General features: G+C 50.1%; 7 protein-coding genes across 10 annotated transcripts; 2 read left to right on the top strand and 5 right to left on the bottom strand.

Annotated features, from left to right (window-relative positions):
• Positions 1–595: 595 nt before the first annotated feature.
• Positions 596–1,865, bottom strand: PV06_06564 (uncharacterized protein). The gene is made up of 2 exons (XM_016407701.1): positions 1,471–1,865; positions 596–1,406 (listed from the first exon to the last, which is right to left on the bottom strand). The coding sequence occupies exons 1-2, from the start codon at positions 1,589–1,591 to the stop codon at positions 598–600; spliced, it is 930 nt and encodes a 309-aa protein (XP_016261181.1). The 5' UTR covers positions 1,592–1,865; the 3' UTR covers positions 596–597.
• Positions 1,847–3,010, bottom strand: PV06_06563 (uncharacterized protein). The gene has a single exon (XM_016407700.1). It carries the CDS (start codon positions 2,801–2,803, stop codon positions 2,318–2,320), a length of 486 nt encoding a protein of 161 aa, XP_016261180.1. The 5' UTR covers positions 2,804–3,010; the 3' UTR covers positions 1,847–2,317.
• PV06_06562 (uncharacterized protein) lies at positions 2,988–7,688 on the bottom strand. The gene is made up of 2 exons (XM_016407699.1): positions 7,187–7,688; positions 2,988–7,132 (listed from the first exon to the last, which is right to left on the bottom strand). The coding sequence occupies exons 1-2, from the start codon at positions 7,500–7,502 to the stop codon at positions 6,738–6,740; spliced, it is 711 nt and encodes a 236-aa protein (XP_016261179.1). The 5' UTR covers positions 7,503–7,688; the 3' UTR covers positions 2,988–6,737.
• Positions 7,689–8,013: 325 nt separating this feature from the next.
• PV06_06561 (uncharacterized protein) lies at positions 8,014–9,509 on the bottom strand. The gene is made up of 3 exons (XM_016407698.1): positions 9,142–9,509; positions 8,573–9,090; positions 8,014–8,517 (listed from the first exon to the last, which is right to left on the bottom strand). The coding sequence occupies exons 1-3, from the start codon at positions 9,142–9,144 to the stop codon at positions 8,508–8,510; spliced, it is 531 nt and encodes a 176-aa protein (XP_016261178.1). The 5' UTR covers positions 9,145–9,509; the 3' UTR covers positions 8,014–8,507.
• Positions 8,845–10,946, top strand: PV06_06560. 3 transcript variants are annotated; one of them, XM_016407697.1, is made up of 6 exons: positions 8,845–9,102; positions 9,188–9,274; positions 9,338–10,093; positions 10,156–10,327; positions 10,526–10,615; positions 10,675–10,946. In XM_016407697.1, exons 3-6 carry the CDS (start codon positions 10,014–10,016, stop codon positions 10,723–10,725), a joined length of 393 nt encoding a protein of 130 aa, XP_016261177.1. In that variant the 5' UTR covers positions 8,845–9,102; positions 9,188–9,274; positions 9,338–10,013; the 3' UTR covers positions 10,726–10,946. The 3 variants fall into 3 exon arrangements, with proteins under 3 accessions (XP_016261177.1, XP_016261176.1, XP_016261175.1); XM_016407696.1 differs by having other exon boundaries at positions 10,156–10,615; XM_016407695.1 differs by having other exon boundaries at positions 9,188–10,093; positions 10,156–10,615.
• On the bottom strand, positions 10,869–11,665 carry PV06_06559. 2 transcript variants are annotated; one of them, XM_016407693.1, is made up of 3 exons: positions 11,511–11,665; positions 11,375–11,462; positions 10,869–11,316 (listed from the first exon to the last, which is right to left on the bottom strand). In XM_016407693.1, exons 1-3 carry the CDS (start codon positions 11,523–11,525, stop codon positions 11,015–11,017), a joined length of 405 nt encoding a protein of 134 aa, XP_016261173.1. In that variant the 5' UTR covers positions 11,526–11,665; the 3' UTR covers positions 10,869–11,014. The 2 variants fall into 2 exon arrangements, with proteins under 2 accessions (XP_016261173.1, XP_016261174.1); XM_016407694.1 differs by having other exon boundaries at positions 11,375–11,665.
• A 101-nt stretch (positions 11,666–11,766) lies between these two features.
• PV06_06558 (uncharacterized protein) lies at positions 11,767–14,715 on the top strand. The gene is made up of 2 exons (XM_016407692.1): positions 11,767–12,238; positions 12,299–14,715. Exons 1-2 carry the CDS (start codon positions 12,137–12,139, stop codon positions 14,483–14,485), a joined length of 2,289 nt encoding a protein of 762 aa, XP_016261172.1. The 5' UTR covers positions 11,767–12,136; the 3' UTR covers positions 14,486–14,715.
• The last annotated feature ends 93 nt before the right edge of the window (positions 14,716–14,808 follow it).

Below are 14,808 nucleotides of genomic sequence, written 5' to 3'. Positions count from 1 at the left end.
GACATGGAATCGGCCAATTTCAGTCTAGACGTGGAGGGAAAGTTTGCCGAGTTTAATGTTTTATTTATGCGGAGTATTGGCACACTTTTCTTTTCTCCTATATCGAATCATGTATATGTCAACAGATTGCCATCTCATGTCCCATCGCAATGTGAGCGATGAAATTGACCTGAAGATTCTTGATGAATGAATTTTGCATGGTTCAAATCCACTGATTTACGCAAAGTCATGTGATATCACGGCAGTCGACACATGTCATGCACCTCTCCTTATCATCAAATGCTTGTTTATTCCATGGCTCTTTGATCATCATATGGTGCACAGAAGAAACTTCTACGAAGTAAGGGGGATCTTTTTCGCTAGCAGGATCAATATCATCTTTCATGACGATACTGTTAGATAGTAATTCCCTACAACTATACACCGTACAAATGTCTCAAACGTTATCCGTCTGGCAGTATTTCTCTTCTATGGTGAGCTTCCGTCAGAAAGACAGAATATGTACGGAGCATTCATGAGTCCAATCGTTATTATGGCCTAGATGCTACATATGTACCGACTGTATATCTTCCACTTGTACCTCTGTACGAAGTACTTCTATATCGGAACCATCAAAGGACACATGACACTTGCCCCTCCATCAACGACCATGTTACTTCCCGTGATATAACTACTGAAACCAGACGCGAGGAACCCTGCCACTCTTGCAACCTCAGCAGGCCGTCCAGCCCTCTCCAATCCGATATTCTGTTTCTGCGCAGCCGGAGTTTGCAAAGCGGCAGGCGGTAGTTGTACATTGCTGTTCATCATCACACCAGTCATGTCAGCAGTATCCGATCCGCCTCCCAGACTGACCCCAACGTCGATCTGGCCTGGACTGATAGCATTGATACGCACGCCTGAGCCCTTGAGCACCGTCACACCCGCCCTCACGACACCCAACGCGGCATGTGAACTCATCGTGTAGCAAGGGCCCCAGCATCCGCCGTATGTACTGGCCGTGCTCGTGACCACTATGATACTGCCATATCCTTGATCTTTCGGTGCTGCGTTCGCGTACCCTCCTTTCGGAGAGGTCTTTTGCATCGCGTGAGGTGCGTACTTGAGCGCAAAGAACGGAGCGAGGCTGTTCGTCTCGAAACATTTTTGTAGATCGGCGGGTGTGGTCAGGTCGATCGACGGAGGACCCAGTAACCCGGACGAACACACCCAGACGTCTATTCGACCCCACGTGTTGAGAGCCTCGTCGATCAGGGTCAGGGTATCTTGTTCCGAAGATATCGAGTAGGGATAGTCGATGACTTTAGTGTTTGGATACAGGTTCGTCAGCAGGGAGCTCTGCGGGCTTGAAGGCTCGTGGTCATTGGTCGCTGTTGTACATGCGTAGATACAGGCTGCGCCGTGTGCTGGTGTTCGAGTGAGTACACATGTATGCAATCCAAGCTAGGAAACTGCAGAGTGTAGGCATACCTGCTAATTCTGTTACAATGGCTGATCCCACTGGCATATTTGCGCCTGTAACCACGCACACAAAGCCATATAACTTCCCATCTGCCCTGTAGGGAGAGAAGTGATCGGATTCTTCTTGCATCCTCAACAGGTTGGACACGACCAGCGAGAAAATGGAGACTCAGTTAGTATTGGACGGTTGTTGGCTAAATATCAAATCACGACAATCAGCAGGAACGACTTGTAATACCTGCTAGGTTGGGCTGGGAATGTTAGTCAAGCACACAGGATGAACTTGTAGTGTTTCTCCATGGAGGGTCGACAGAAGGACATGATTGTCGAGTGCGAGTATTTCGACGCGACTCTGAGGGCGTGCTGGTGCAAATACCTCAGAATCCTTATCTGGCGAATCATGGTCAAATCAATGGACTTGTAGATTTTACGAGCATCGAATGGGAAACATTAGTGAGGGAGAAAAAGAACAGTCGATGTTGTTTCTCCGCGCACTGTAGAAAAGTGGAAGAGGGACGATAGGATTAAGGCCAGCCTTGCCGAGTACTGATAAGAAAGTCCCCCACAGCCTCGATCAATGTATTTGGTAAGGCTCACAAAGTGAGTCCTTGAACGCCCAGCCTCGTTCCCATGTCCAACGGCCTAACCAAATTACTTTGCATCGCCCTCACTTTGAAAAAGTATCGTGCACCTCAGTCCGCCTCATCATGTCCTCGTGCGGTTTCGATCTAGGTGTGATTCGGGTGACTAAGTTCCCCCTATATCTCTCTCTGTGTTTCTCCATCCCACTGTACAACCCGATTTGTACTTTCTCGGTATCCAAAAATACTATCACTCCGTACCTATACACCCCTACCTACTTCGTCTTATATCCCACGTCCCGGAGGAAAGATTTGCGTTTGGCAATGTCTCCTTCGTCCTCGAAACCTTTCGGACCGAAACCGTCCACGACTCCCAAGATGGCTCTACCTTGCTCCGTCTGTGCCACGATAACTTCGACCGGGTTCGCAGTCGCACAGTAGACGCGGCACACCTCGGGCACGGCACGTACGCTCCCCAGGATGTTGACCGGGTACATGTCCCTCATGAAGATGATAAAGGTGTGACCGGCACCTATGGACATGGCATTCTCCTTGGCCAGAGCCTCGAGTTCGGAATCGGTGCCCGACCCCCTGATCAGACAGACGTCCGAAGCCTCACTAAAGGCGAGACCGAATTTGGCCCCCGGGACACTGTTGAATATGGCCTCGTGGAGGTCCTCGACCGTCTTGATGAAATGGGAGTGGCCCAGAATAAAATTGAGGTTTGATGGGTTGTTGATTCGAATGGTTTTGAGTTCCATGACGGATATTCCGTACTTTGGACTTTTTATCTTTGTGCGTACGTACTCTCCTTTCTAACCCTCTCTACTCATAAAACAACATACATCGGTGATATGTACGGTAAAACAGTATGTTCCTTTTTCATTACTTCCCAATCAATATAACAACGGCTAGGACGATCAGGTGATGTTCGACTCACGACTGTCTTCTCACATCCCGTGACAAGCCGGATCGAAGAACCAAAACAAGAGTGGTATGATCCCTTGGGCCTATGATGAAATATTCTGCTGGAAATAGCATTGTCCTTACCTAGGTAGTCCTCGTGGTAGAGGACGGGTTCGGCCTGGCCCGTGCATCACACCGAGGGTGCACTTTGACTTGGTTTCAAGTTGAGCGAGCAACCAGAGAACCACGAATGATTCTGTCGGCTGTATTTACAAACTCTTGGCTCCAGGAGACAAACATCTTCTATCGTCTTTACGAAAAATTACCAACGTACCTTACCGTATCAAAATTTCAGGTTACTACACCATAGGTTGGTTTTGTCAGCTAGCGATGGTCCAGACTCTTCATCTTGAGTGTTCACAGTGACTCTCGGCTTGATGGTAGGAGTAGTATCTTCGGCCAGTTTGTATAAAGTGAGGCGTTGAACGGCCGAATTACAGTCTGGATCCAGCAGGAGAGCTGATTCTCACGGCATGGGGTCAGGTATTCCACCCTTAGGCAGTAAAATACATCGGTCCATGCTGTACAACATCGTTAACGTCGACTGCAACGCTACATCCAACTTACTCCCACGGCTCGTGCCTTTGCAAAACGAGACCGCAGTCAAAAGTGATGAACTATTCAGCGTCAGGCTAGGACATACAGGGAAAGCTTATGGAGCGTGACAATGAGACACCTATCAAGGCAGGGCGTGGCCGCCTGAAAGGTCCAGATCGTCTGAAGGCTTCTTGTTCCAGAATTCATTGCACAGATGAGGCAGTTAGTCATGAATAGATCAGTCTGAGCTTCAAAGGTCCGTTTCGAGTTGTGAGATGACTGCATGAGTGGCTGGGATGTCGGTGCCATTGGCGATCTCTGGTACGAAGCGTAGTCTGGTACACGAAGGGAAGAGCGGCGTACCGAGAAGGGCAATGCCGTCTACTGGAGTGTGCCAGCAGTGCCGCGTGGTTTGCCGCGCCTCGAGTGTCCTTACAAGGAATTGTCAACGTTAACAATGCCCTGGTCCACAACTTCGGCAGCAATTCTTCGCGTAGAGGCGGTTACAGAAGCTGTGACCAAAGTCAAAACCTGCCTGGCGGTGATTTTTGGTAGCTTCAGACTGTCGATGAGAGTCTCGACCCAATCTGCCGAGCTCGTTAACGAAGAGACAACGTTCTTGTTCGGAGCAACCAACAACCAGCCCCTTTACCATGGTCTGTCGAGTCTCGGGCACTATCAACAAATTCTAGTCAATAATGGTCTGTAGTGAATTGACCAAAGAAGTCAATCTAAACTTGCGACCGAATCTCGCCCCGGAGCTCCGGTTGAGGGCACAGCTGCCACAACACCTTCATTGTACTAGCTCGAATACAATGCCTTGGAGTAGATGATTGGCAGGCTCAACCCACAATGTATAGATGGTCACGAGGACTGGTCGTGCAAAATGTCCATATGCCATTCGGAGAAAATCACGGTGTGGTCACACAGCATGATTAACCCTGGGAGACTTTGTGTGGGGACCAAGTGCATTCAGGGCCTTTTTGGATGATAGCAACAAGAAAGGAAGTATCACTTTTGACTTGTAGGTAGACTTCGCCGAATATCGCTCGAGGAGTATGGCCGATGAGAAACGACCACCTACTGGAGCATGTTCCGATTTACTCGACAAGCATTCAGCTCTCAATCGCCCTCCCTGGCATCGTGAAATGGTGGGCTCGTGTCATATTCGAACAGAGTCAACCTTGGAAGGTTGGGATTTTCAGGGAGATGGTTTTGGACATGATCTGACTGGAGCTTTTGCGAGAATCGCGGTGAGATGAAGGCAGTACGAGTACCTCCGCCGATGACACGACCGATTCTGAGGTCAGAGAAGATCCTCTACCAGGTATATCTCCTTTCGGGGGACAGAAAAGGAAAACTTTCTGCCACATAGCCCTGTGGAATAAGTTTCGTAAGCATTGCCAGAGTGGACATGAAAGTATCCAAGCACCGGAGAGGATCACCGAAATCTGGCGGATCCTCTCCGAGAACGCGAGGTGAAGCACATTCTGACAATTCAAGTCTTTGCCGTAGGATCGCAATGTGGCCCAGCAAGGCCCAAGGCATTATTTGTGACGTTCACGGTCAATGCGCAAAGTGGACAGGTGGATATCTGGGGAATATTGACACTTGTAGACCCGTCGTGCCCTCTTCCAGCCAAGTTACTGCCAACTTCTGGCCTCATCGCGGGAAGACTTTGTGCCAGATACACTGCAAGGATATGGACCGTTAGGATGCGTACGCAAGCGAGACAAGGCGAGCGAAATCCATGCGCGCCATCGAGTACGAGGAGTTGCCTTGTTATCCGGGGTTGGAAGGAGGGGCAGAGAAGGTTCAACGGTCAGCAACATGACCATTGACGGCACCGAGCTTCTTGGTGACTTAAGCTGCAATTGTACGAGCATGACATGCTGGTATGGCGGTCCATTGAGGGGTCGTTTCGATGGACGATCTGTATGACCCTGTTACGAAAGGGCGCCATCACGTCTTGTTCTTGATTGTGCTAGGTGACTAGCCACCACCCAGCATCAGCAACTGGGATTTGGGGCATCTGCCGAACCTTGCTTGGGTTTCCGCTGGGGGCTCGAAACGAAGGAGTGGTATGGTATGTGATCGGCACACTGAACAAGGGTCACTTCGTATTCGACTCATCTAGACCCGGGGGATGGCAATGATGTGGTGGCTGCAAGAACCGGTCCCGGATGGGCATGGGCTGCTGCAGGATGTAGGTACGTCCCGAGAATTTTTCGATGACAAGGGTGGTCGGGCAGCAGCATATTCCGACGCCTTCGCTTGCTCTAGGTGTTCAGTTTTGTGCATGAACAGTAGTTGGCCCAGTCTATTTACCCGGTGTGCTGTGCAGTACTGTACTGTGCTGATGCTGGTGGAGGTTGTCCTGCGTTTGGATGTGCGGAGGATTGCAGCGGGAACGTTTGATACACATCTTGGCTCAAGCTCAGCTTATGCCGGCGCTAAATAGCAGCCCAGCAAGGCACTATGAATATCAACGTGGAAATGATGCACCTAGATAGATTTGGCCCTTGTTCCTGATGGATTCGTCGGGTTTGGGAAAGCTGAGGATCATGATGGTCGAAGCCCTGGATGTGGCCATTGCTACAGACCCCTCTACGAAGAATACGAGGACCAACCTCACCTCCTCGTACATACTCACATTCACACAGTCAGCCGATGATTTCCCCACCTAAGCGAAGATTCGTGATTATCTCGGTATTGACCCTGGTCTTCAAAGGAAATATTGTGAAAATCGCTCAGAATTCACCCTTGTGTTGCCAGTACATTCGAGTCCTTTCATTCAGCCGTCGTATTGTTACACCACATCCTTTGATCCTTCCATCACCAACAATGCAACCCACGTGTTGCACAGCAGCGACGCCGGTGAGCTGACCGGGTCATTTGTGTCTATCGAACACACAGGAAGCAAAGCAAAAAGTAACGCCCCGGGAATGCCACGTCGATCTGTCACTTTTTCCAAGTCGTAAATTCGTATGGCTCGCTCTCATCTTACATTAAAAATGGCAATCAAACTCCTGCCAAAGCATATCTTGTCATGATGTGCGTTACTGGACCTGTCGTCCCTTTGCGAATACAATATATCCGGCACCCACACACCCACACCTGATGCCCTGTGTCACCAGGATCTAGACATGTGAAGCCACGTCTTGGAGTCTGATACGTCAGACCACTTGATCATTATAGCTCTGCCAATGCTTTGGAGATTCCAAACCCAAGTCGGCTTGTGTCAAGCGTGGCTATTCCGGCTGGAACCGTCGCCCCGCCCACATCTTCAACTTCGTTTTCGCTGCTTGGGGTTGTGGTCTGAGACTGAAACTCTAGAATAGTCGATTCAAAGTCGGGCAGTTCCGTTTCCTTGGCTGCCTGGATCCAAAAGGTCTCGGCGGCTTGAAGCTGAGTGAACCACTCGCTGACTGTCATCTCCTTGCCCCGGAATGTCAGTAACAGATGTGCGTATTGCTGCAACCCCGCTCGTGATGCTTTGTGTCTCCAGTCCGTGTGAGCATCCTCGAGCAGGTAACGACGTTCGGCAGCAACGTGGTTGACATAGTTGAAAAATGCTCCTTCGGAATCTGAGTCCAGGTCAACCGAATGAGCTTGGAAAAGAGGCGATCAAAAATACTTACAATTGACCGTGCCTGTTTTCCGTCCCAATGGCAACTCCACTAGACGTTCGAAACGCTCATCAATGAGCTCCTGGAGCCTGAGATAGGATGCGTAGACGATCGAGGTCGATTCCTGCAGGGTCCATAGACTCTCCTGCACAGCCTCGGGTAATTGTAGGAGCATCGAGGTGGGCAACGCCGCCACATGAGACACATCCGTGGGGTCGTGAGAGTGAGGTGGTGCCAGGAAAAAGGCATCCGGCGAGCTCAATCTCCGTAGAGGTGCTCGTTCTGAAGACATGGTTGAGACAGTCGACATGCTTGAGGAGGTATACATATTGGGAATAGACACAGGGTCTGGCTTTTGAAGTATTAACACAAGGACGAATGGAAGTAGGTAGGAATGCAGAGAGAGCAGAGTAAAGATGTGTGAAGAAGGAAGTATTCAACGCTAGCTTGTCAGTATTGGGAGTGACATGAGCACAGGCTTCCATGAGGAGTGAAGGGGGTGTTTATATCGAAGAAGATCCTGAAGGGTTGAGTAGGTACAACCCAATGTATTTCTGATTGGCCCGGGCGTCCATGCAGGCACCTGGAAATGGGTGGGTGGGTTTTTGCATGGCAATGAATGAGCATCACGCCAAAATCATGAATAGAGTCACAGATTGGCCGGGAATGACGCTGTCGTATTGTGACGTATGAAGACGCGTACGGTACCAGAATCTCGTATCATTACAAGACAACGGAGGTTCCTTTGAGAGCCGCAATAGGTACGAGTAGGCAACACTTCACAGGGGAAGTACAGTAATGGCAACGGTCACGGGCTTGTGAGCATTGGCTGAGCATTGGCATTACTCAGTGCCCCAAGCTGAAGCCGTGATCGAATCACATCACCTGCAGCAACTCTCGGTGGCATGGGCCACTTCAAAGCTGATGATGGAGTATCCCGTACTCGTATCTTACCACATGCGCCGTGTAGTACGAGTATCTACCCAGGTAGGGACTTGCAACAAGGCTCGAGATACTCGCAGCAAAGTGTAAGACACCGGCGAAATTCATCTGGAATCGCCCGATCGCCAGCAGAGACACAGAACCCAGTGACGCCAGTCATTATTGTTGGCACTTTGGGAAGAACCTGTTTTTAGCAGAGGCACGTTCCATGTTATTTGTACAAACTCAATCTTGCCTTGGTGTAAGGCTTGCACTTCTAACCACCCATTTGCCCATGTGTAACGAGGAAAAATATTGCAGCAGAATGCCTCTTGCTCCCACACCGGACGGACGCTGTCGCAGCCTGGGCAATTGTAGATCACCGCCGCCTTGTTATCAGCCACGCACGCCCCTACTGAATTCTGCAACTCACATTAGTCCAAAGGCATGACACCATGGTGAAGGTGTTTGACCTACCGTTGAATGAGGTGTACTCCGGACGCAGTCTCTACGACGCCACTCATTTCTCCAGGTGCCAGAGCAAACGCAGCATCTTCGAATTCCTTTTGCATCTGACCCTTGCCGAAGAAACCCAGGTCGCCTCGTTTGCGGGCACTGCTGCAATCGGACTCTGAGACGGCGAGATCTCCGAGGGATTTTTGGCCTGACCGGATCTCCTCTTCGTAGCCCTTCAGCATTTCAATGGCCTCCTCTTTGGAACGAGTGATATTAGTTTCTCTCCAGGAGGACGGTCGACGACTGTCTTTGTGTTTCACGAGAAGGTGTGCCGCCCGGATTTTACCCTCAGCCGCAGCACCGTCAATGCGGGTGTTTGCAGAACTGTGATGTTGCGCCATGTAGACCTTGAGCTTTTCAGTATCGGCATCCTCTGGAGGTTCCCATCTCGATTCGTGTGTCTTCTGGTTGAAGTAGTACGGGAGGTTCTTGGAATTGGAATGGCGGACTTCCCAGTCGGGGGGTAGGCCAGTGTCGGTCTATTTGTCAGGGTCAGTAGAGTACTCGGTGTTGCAGATCGACAAGATTACCATGTTCGCGAAAGGCTAACGATACGAATCCTGGTGACTACGATAGGCTGGCTCGTACACTGGTTGTAGTGAGCCTGCGCCTGATGTTGAACTGATATCCGCAGGTGGAAGAGGCGCAATCGGGTGGGGGTGAGTACGTATTTAAGACTCGTCTTCTTTGTTGTCGTTGTTTGCCAACGTCTTTCACCACCAACAGATTAAGGTGGGAGTGGAAAAGAAGGAGTATGGTAGAGGAGGTCGGTCACTTGACACTGTGTGGATATAAAATGGATGGGCGATCGAGCACCAGAGTTGAGGGTGTGGTAGACTCTGGTTGAGTAGATGATGGGAGAGTCAGGTGCTTGCTAATGGTGGTCTGGGTGTCCGAGGCCTTGGGATGCCAGGCACAGACATTCACCAGGCTTGTGTTTACGTACTATGCGGTGTTGCTGCCCAGGCACTCGGCTCGCCTACTGAATTAGTGAGCCCACCTGGACTTGCTTTACTCGGTACCTTGCTGCAGGTAACAATCGACCTGCGCAAGGCCTGACTCCCGCCCATGATCAACGCGGGGCAAATTTTCGTCCTGATTGCCGCTCCTAGGGCCAAAATCCAATGTCTACACGTTCATCATCCTCTTGTTGACCCATTACTCGATCTTTATTCAAACTAACGGTTCAAATCGAGAATTCATTCTCACACTCAGCGCGTCTTCTATGACCAATTGAAATTCCACCCCGATCCTTGTTATCTGTTGAGATTTCGCCGCCAGTCTTCTCTCCGTCGATAGACTTGTACATCGCGACAACAACAACGTCTGACAAAATCGCACTCACTGCACTACTCTCGGATCTTTCTCGCGTCACAGGCTCTTTCTTTTCACACTCGCGACTATGTCTGCAGCAGCGTCTCCTGCACCGTCAGAAGGTGAATCCAAGAGAGGGGAAGTGTCTTATAGATTCTGTCAAGAATGGTGTGTCCTGCCTTTACCACCCATACTTGTATAAGATACGCCCCTAACTAATTCATTATCAGTTCCAACCTCCTCTATCCAAAAGAAGACCGAAACACATCGACTCTGCTCTACATTTGCAAAGCCTGCCATGCTACCACCACACATGACTCGGCATGCACCTACCGACAACAACTGGGTGCCACAGTGCAGGAAACAGCTGGAGTGACTACAGATGTTTCAAATGATCCAACTGTGGGTTCTGATTCTCTCGAAATCCCTCTATGTTTCTGTACCTTTTGTGGAGAGCGTGTGAGATGCAGCAAATGCGAAGATAAAGCTATGGATGATCCGGACCTTTCTGGATCTCTAGAAAGCTCTCCGAGTCCACCATCGCTCTGAGTTTATGTTGTTTTTCCAGACACCCAGGCTGACAGGTCGCTTCGAACATAGCTTCCTAGGGCAAACACCAGATGCCCAAGGTGTCGGGAAACAGATGCAGTCTATTTCCAATCTCAGCAACGAGGCGCTGAAACGGGAATGGTGAGTTCAATACAAAGGACACCAAGAAATCATAGAAGCTAGCTGACTGGAATGGACAGAAACTCTACTACGTATGCGTTGCCTGCAATCATGTCTACACAAGCGTTTGAGCACGGTGTTGGAGGACATTGAAGCATGATATCCTACCTAGGCATGCATATTTCCAAGGCGTTTGGTTTGCGGTAAATCATCAGAACGAAATTACGAGGGATACCCAGCATGCACACCCCTAGTGTTCAGGGAGTTCAGGATAGCATTGTACTGTCGCAGAATTGACTGTTTTATTTCGCATACGACTTCCATATTCCTACATTTTGCTTTTTGACTACACAAGGGTATCTTGAACACCAACTTCCTCAATCTTTGTACATGCTACCGCTCGAGCGATGCTGCGTTTCCTTAGATATGCAAAGGCGCCAGTGAAAGAATTTTGGACCATTTCTTGTCTCGCAGCTCAGCGCCCACCATGCTCGACAGGCGAGTACCGATGGGGTCTCCGTTTCTGTTGATAAGGACACATGCGTTGTCATCAAATCTGATCAAGCTGCCATCTTTTCGTTGTATCTCCTTCTTTGCTCGCACTACGACGGCATGCCGGATGTCGCCTCTTCGGACCTTGTTCGCAATTCCCAGACTCGATCCGCCCGGGTTGTCGGCGCCAAAGGATCTCTGTTTTTGCACGACAACGATGATTCGGTCACCTGCAGAAGAGGGCAAAATCAGTTGAGAAACCGTGGCAGTAAATGAGTATTGGCGTACCTATCCGTGCGTGCTGGGTCTTTTTCCTCATGACCTGGACACATTCCACGACGGCGGCTCCGGAGTTGTCGATGCAATTGAGGAGCGTCTGCGCAGGGTCAGCAATGAAGTCCCATACAGTTCAAGAAGGATAAACCTTGAGTTGTATCATCGTAGCAGCATAATGTGGCTATCGTGGAGGCTAATTGAAGATGGGCAACTTGAACTTCGCTGGTAGCAGTGGAAAAGAAATGCCTGCAATGGCATGCAGAAAGTGGAACGTTTTGCGCGCCGCGATTCGCCGAAGCCTCGAATGCGCACTTGGTCTGAATTCGTTAGTAGCGACAACACCCCAACCCGCTGCCATTTATGCCATTCAAGCCGTCGCTGGTTGTCTCGCCCATCCCCTCCCCGTCCTCCCTTTTCTTCCTCTGAAAATATGAGTGAAGAAGACTGATTCTCTTCTCCTATCGAGCCGACAAATTGAGATCTCGCAGACTCGGCCTACGCGACCATTATGTCGCATTTCATTCACTTGTCCTTTGCTCACACCATCCTCAGGCTGGCCTGAATCGGACCGCGTTTAATCTGCGACCCTCGATCAGCCACTTCGCTCATTACTGACGCCCTACCCTTGCACCCCCAGCATTTAACCCACCTCCAGGATTGCACAGTTCTCACTGTCCCTCTCAACAGATCTTCGCGTCCTCGTCTACGATTTTCAGCCAGCTCGACCGACCGTTGTTTTTTACCACCCTCCTACGCGCTCGAAAACACGCGACCATGGGTCGACGTGTGCCTCACGGGTCTGAAAAGACTCAGAGGCTGTCTTTGACCGAGTTGGCAGCCCATGACGACGTTTGTTCCGACGCGTTAATAGATAATGTGGGTGACTTCCTCGGATCTTGAGGAGGGGGTGTGAAGCTGACCTGAACACCCTTGCAGGCCTACTATAAAGCAAGAATACGGAAGAACCGGACCAAGCATTTTCCCATCCGTGGTATCAAGGAGGATGAAGTCCCTAGGATTCTCCTGCACAAAGTCATCGTCGAAAAAGACATGGTGGCCGCTGAAAAAGCGTTGCTAGCACTCCCTGGGCTTAAAAGGTACAAAAGAAGCTTACGCACAAAGTCGGAACAAGAACACTTCCTCAGCCATCTTCGAAAGTACATTGCCATGTACCAGACCGACTGTCCTTGGGAAGTTTCTACCACGAACCGATACACCATCACGACCTACGAGGCGGCTGTGACTGCTCGACGACGTATTCGACAGGGTGACACTGTCAAATATTTGAGCGGCACACTCGTGCCTCTGACCACGGAAGAATCTGCTGATTTGGACATGACTAATCGTAATTTCAGTATTGTGGTATCGGCTCGCAAGAAGAACTCTTCCATCTTCCTTGGTCCTGCCCGATTTGCCAACCATGATTGTAATGCCAACGGCCGTCTTGTTACAAGAGGAGATGATGGGATGGAAGTGGTGGCCGTGAAGAATATTGATGTCGGAGATGAAATCACCGTGTCATATGGAGATGACTATTTTGGCCCTGGCAATATCGATTGTCTTTGCCATAGCTGTGAAGAGCTTGAACGGAATGGTTGGACTTCGAAAACAGCCTTCCTCGGCCCCGACAGCCAAACCTCAACGCCTGGTCCCGATTCACAACCAAGCCCTCAACCTCAGCCTCACCCTCTGAAGAGGAAGCGAGGATCGGAATTGTCCTCTTATTCGTCCTCGGCACCACCTCCATCAAAATACCTGAAAGTCACGTCATCTCCTTCCAAATTGCAACATTCTTGGACGCCTCCCGGGAGCGCTGTTTCCGATTCAGGATTGGAGACAGGTGTGAGGGAGATTGCAGATACTGCTGGGCAGCAGGCAAGCCCAAGTCCACCAAAACAGTCGACGCTCTCGCCGCCTCCCAGCCCATCTCAGCTAGCAGATCTCGATATGCTCGAACACGAGACAGGACCTGAAATACTTGCACAGAAACCTGGGCCACAGCTTCCGTCACCAAGGTCGATGGCCAAGAAAGGACCTCGTGAAAGCAAAATGACGGCAAGGCTCCTGGGCAAATTGTCAGCTCGTGCACCGATATCACCAGCCCCAACATCCCCTTCAAGTCATGGTTCGGCTTCTGATCCCACAGCCTCAACCCACGCAGTCCCTGCTGTGTCATACACGGATGCTCCAGTTACAATCAAAGTTGAAAGTGTGGAAGCCACCAAAATTGAAGCTGACGAAGATACGATTATCGTCACCAACCGCCAACCGACCTCGGCCGGATCAAGCGAGCAATCCAAGGATGCAGATGCTCGGCAAAATGAGGCAACTACACTTCCTGAGCCGACACCTCATGTCGTTTCGACCCTCACTACCACGACCGTTACCAAAGATGTACACGTACTAGACGAGGTCAGCAATAGGAATCCAGAAGCCAGTGTGTTGCCTTCGATAGAGCCAGTGAGCAATTCCAACACTGTGGCCACATTGACCGTCCATCCTGTCACCGGCACCATCCGTATCGCCGGTGATTATATTTTGACGCGAAAATTACTCGCACAGCCACATGATCGGTGGGTGCAATGCCACAATAACTTGTGTTTTGGTTTCTTCATCCAGCCGAATGGGTATCAAACCCGACGCGAGTGTCCTCGGTGTGAAAGACACAGCATGTTGTATGGCTTTCCATGGCCCAAGACCGATCCCGATCCTCGCAAACTCCTAGAAAGAACCGGACGCAGCAAGAAAGATGCGGTCGAATATAGTGCATACAGACGTAAAGGACGTTGCGGCAAAGGGACTTGGGTCGAAGGCGGTGGAGATGAAGAAGAAAGAGTGATGGATCATCGAACCATTCACCGTTTCGTCCTGCCGGATGAGGAAAGGGAGATTACCAGGAGAGGACTCCTTAAAGAGGCTGAAGATGCCAGGGCTGCGGGAGATCATGTGGTTGCACTTCTAGAGGCCAAGATGCGAGCTGCTTCGAGAGGTATGGGCACTGAAAGTGCTGCACGAGGGAGTGAAAGTGACAATGGTTCCGCGACACCCGATGAAAACAGACGAAGAAGTAATCGGTTTGTCACGAGACCAGTTGGGGTGTATACTGATAGGTATGCACGTTGAGCCATCTGAATCCAGTGGTTGTGTGTTTGGCTCGAGGTAAATCAGCGGCGTAGGCCGTCATCGTCAAGGAGAATCCTCTTTCAGTCGATACTTGAACATAATGGATGTGCTTTGAGAGACGGAGCGAGTAGAGATTTATTTTGTACGAATAGAGGATGAGTAGAAGATGCTCATACTCGACACATGTACAGAAAACCAAGCATTGAATGAAGCAATTGAAACATGAAAACATGAAAACATGAAAAACATAAGAAGCATTGATTCGAGTATACCTGATTCCCGTCTTTCAGAGTATCTTATGGAGCACCTATCATGTAGTTGTC

The sequence above is a fragment of the Exophiala oligosperma genome (assembly GCF_000835515.1).
Source record: "Exophiala oligosperma strain CBS 72588 unplaced genomic scaffold supercont1.6, whole genome shotgun sequence".
Taxonomy (NCBI): Eukaryota; Fungi; Ascomycota; class Eurotiomycetes; order Chaetothyriales; family Herpotrichiellaceae; genus Exophiala; species Exophiala oligosperma.
This window is presented reverse-complemented; position numbering and strand designations above follow the sequence as displayed.

Excerpts from the sequence above, each read along its gene's own strand:
- PV06_06564 (XM_016407701.1), bottom strand. The coding sequence starts at position 1,591 with ATGCAAGAAGAATCCGATCACTTCTCTCCCTACAGGGCAGATGGGAAG. Across the intron at positions 1,407-1,470 it reads CATTGTAACAGAATTAGCAG|CACACGGCGCAGCCTGTATC; the intron begins GTATGCCTACAC and ends CTCGAACACCAG.
- PV06_06558 (XM_016407692.1), top strand. The coding sequence starts at position 12,137 with ATGGGTCGACGTGTGCCTCACGGGTCTGAAAAGACTCAGAGGCTGTCT. Across the intron at positions 12,239-12,298 it reads CCGACGCGTTAATAGATAAT|GCCTACTATAAAGCAAGAAT; the intron begins GTGGGTGACTTC and ends ACACCCTTGCAG.
- PV06_06559 (XM_016407693.1), bottom strand. Across the intron at positions 11,317-11,374 it reads GACCCAGCACGCACGGATAG|GTGACCGAATCATCGTTGTC; the intron begins GTACGCCAATAC and ends CCTCTTCTGCAG.
- PV06_06562 (XM_016407699.1), bottom strand. The coding sequence starts at position 7,502 with ATGTATACCTCCTCAAGCATGTCGACTGTCTCAACCATGTCTTCAGAA. Across the intron at positions 7,133-7,186 it reads GAAAACAGGCACGGTCAATT|ATTCCGAAGGAGCATTTTTC; the intron begins GTAAGTATTTTT and ends ACCTGGACTCAG.
- PV06_06560 (XM_016407696.1), top strand. The coding sequence starts at position 10,014 with ATGTCTGCAGCAGCGTCTCCTGCACCGTCAGAAGGTGAATCCAAGAGA. Across the intron at positions 10,094-10,155 it reads TATAGATTCTGTCAAGAATG|TTCCAACCTCCTCTATCCAA; the intron begins GTGTGTCCTGCC and ends ATTCATTATCAG.
- PV06_06563 (XM_016407700.1), bottom strand. The coding sequence starts at position 2,803 with ATGGAACTCAAAACCATTCGAATCAACAACCCATCAAACCTCAATTTT.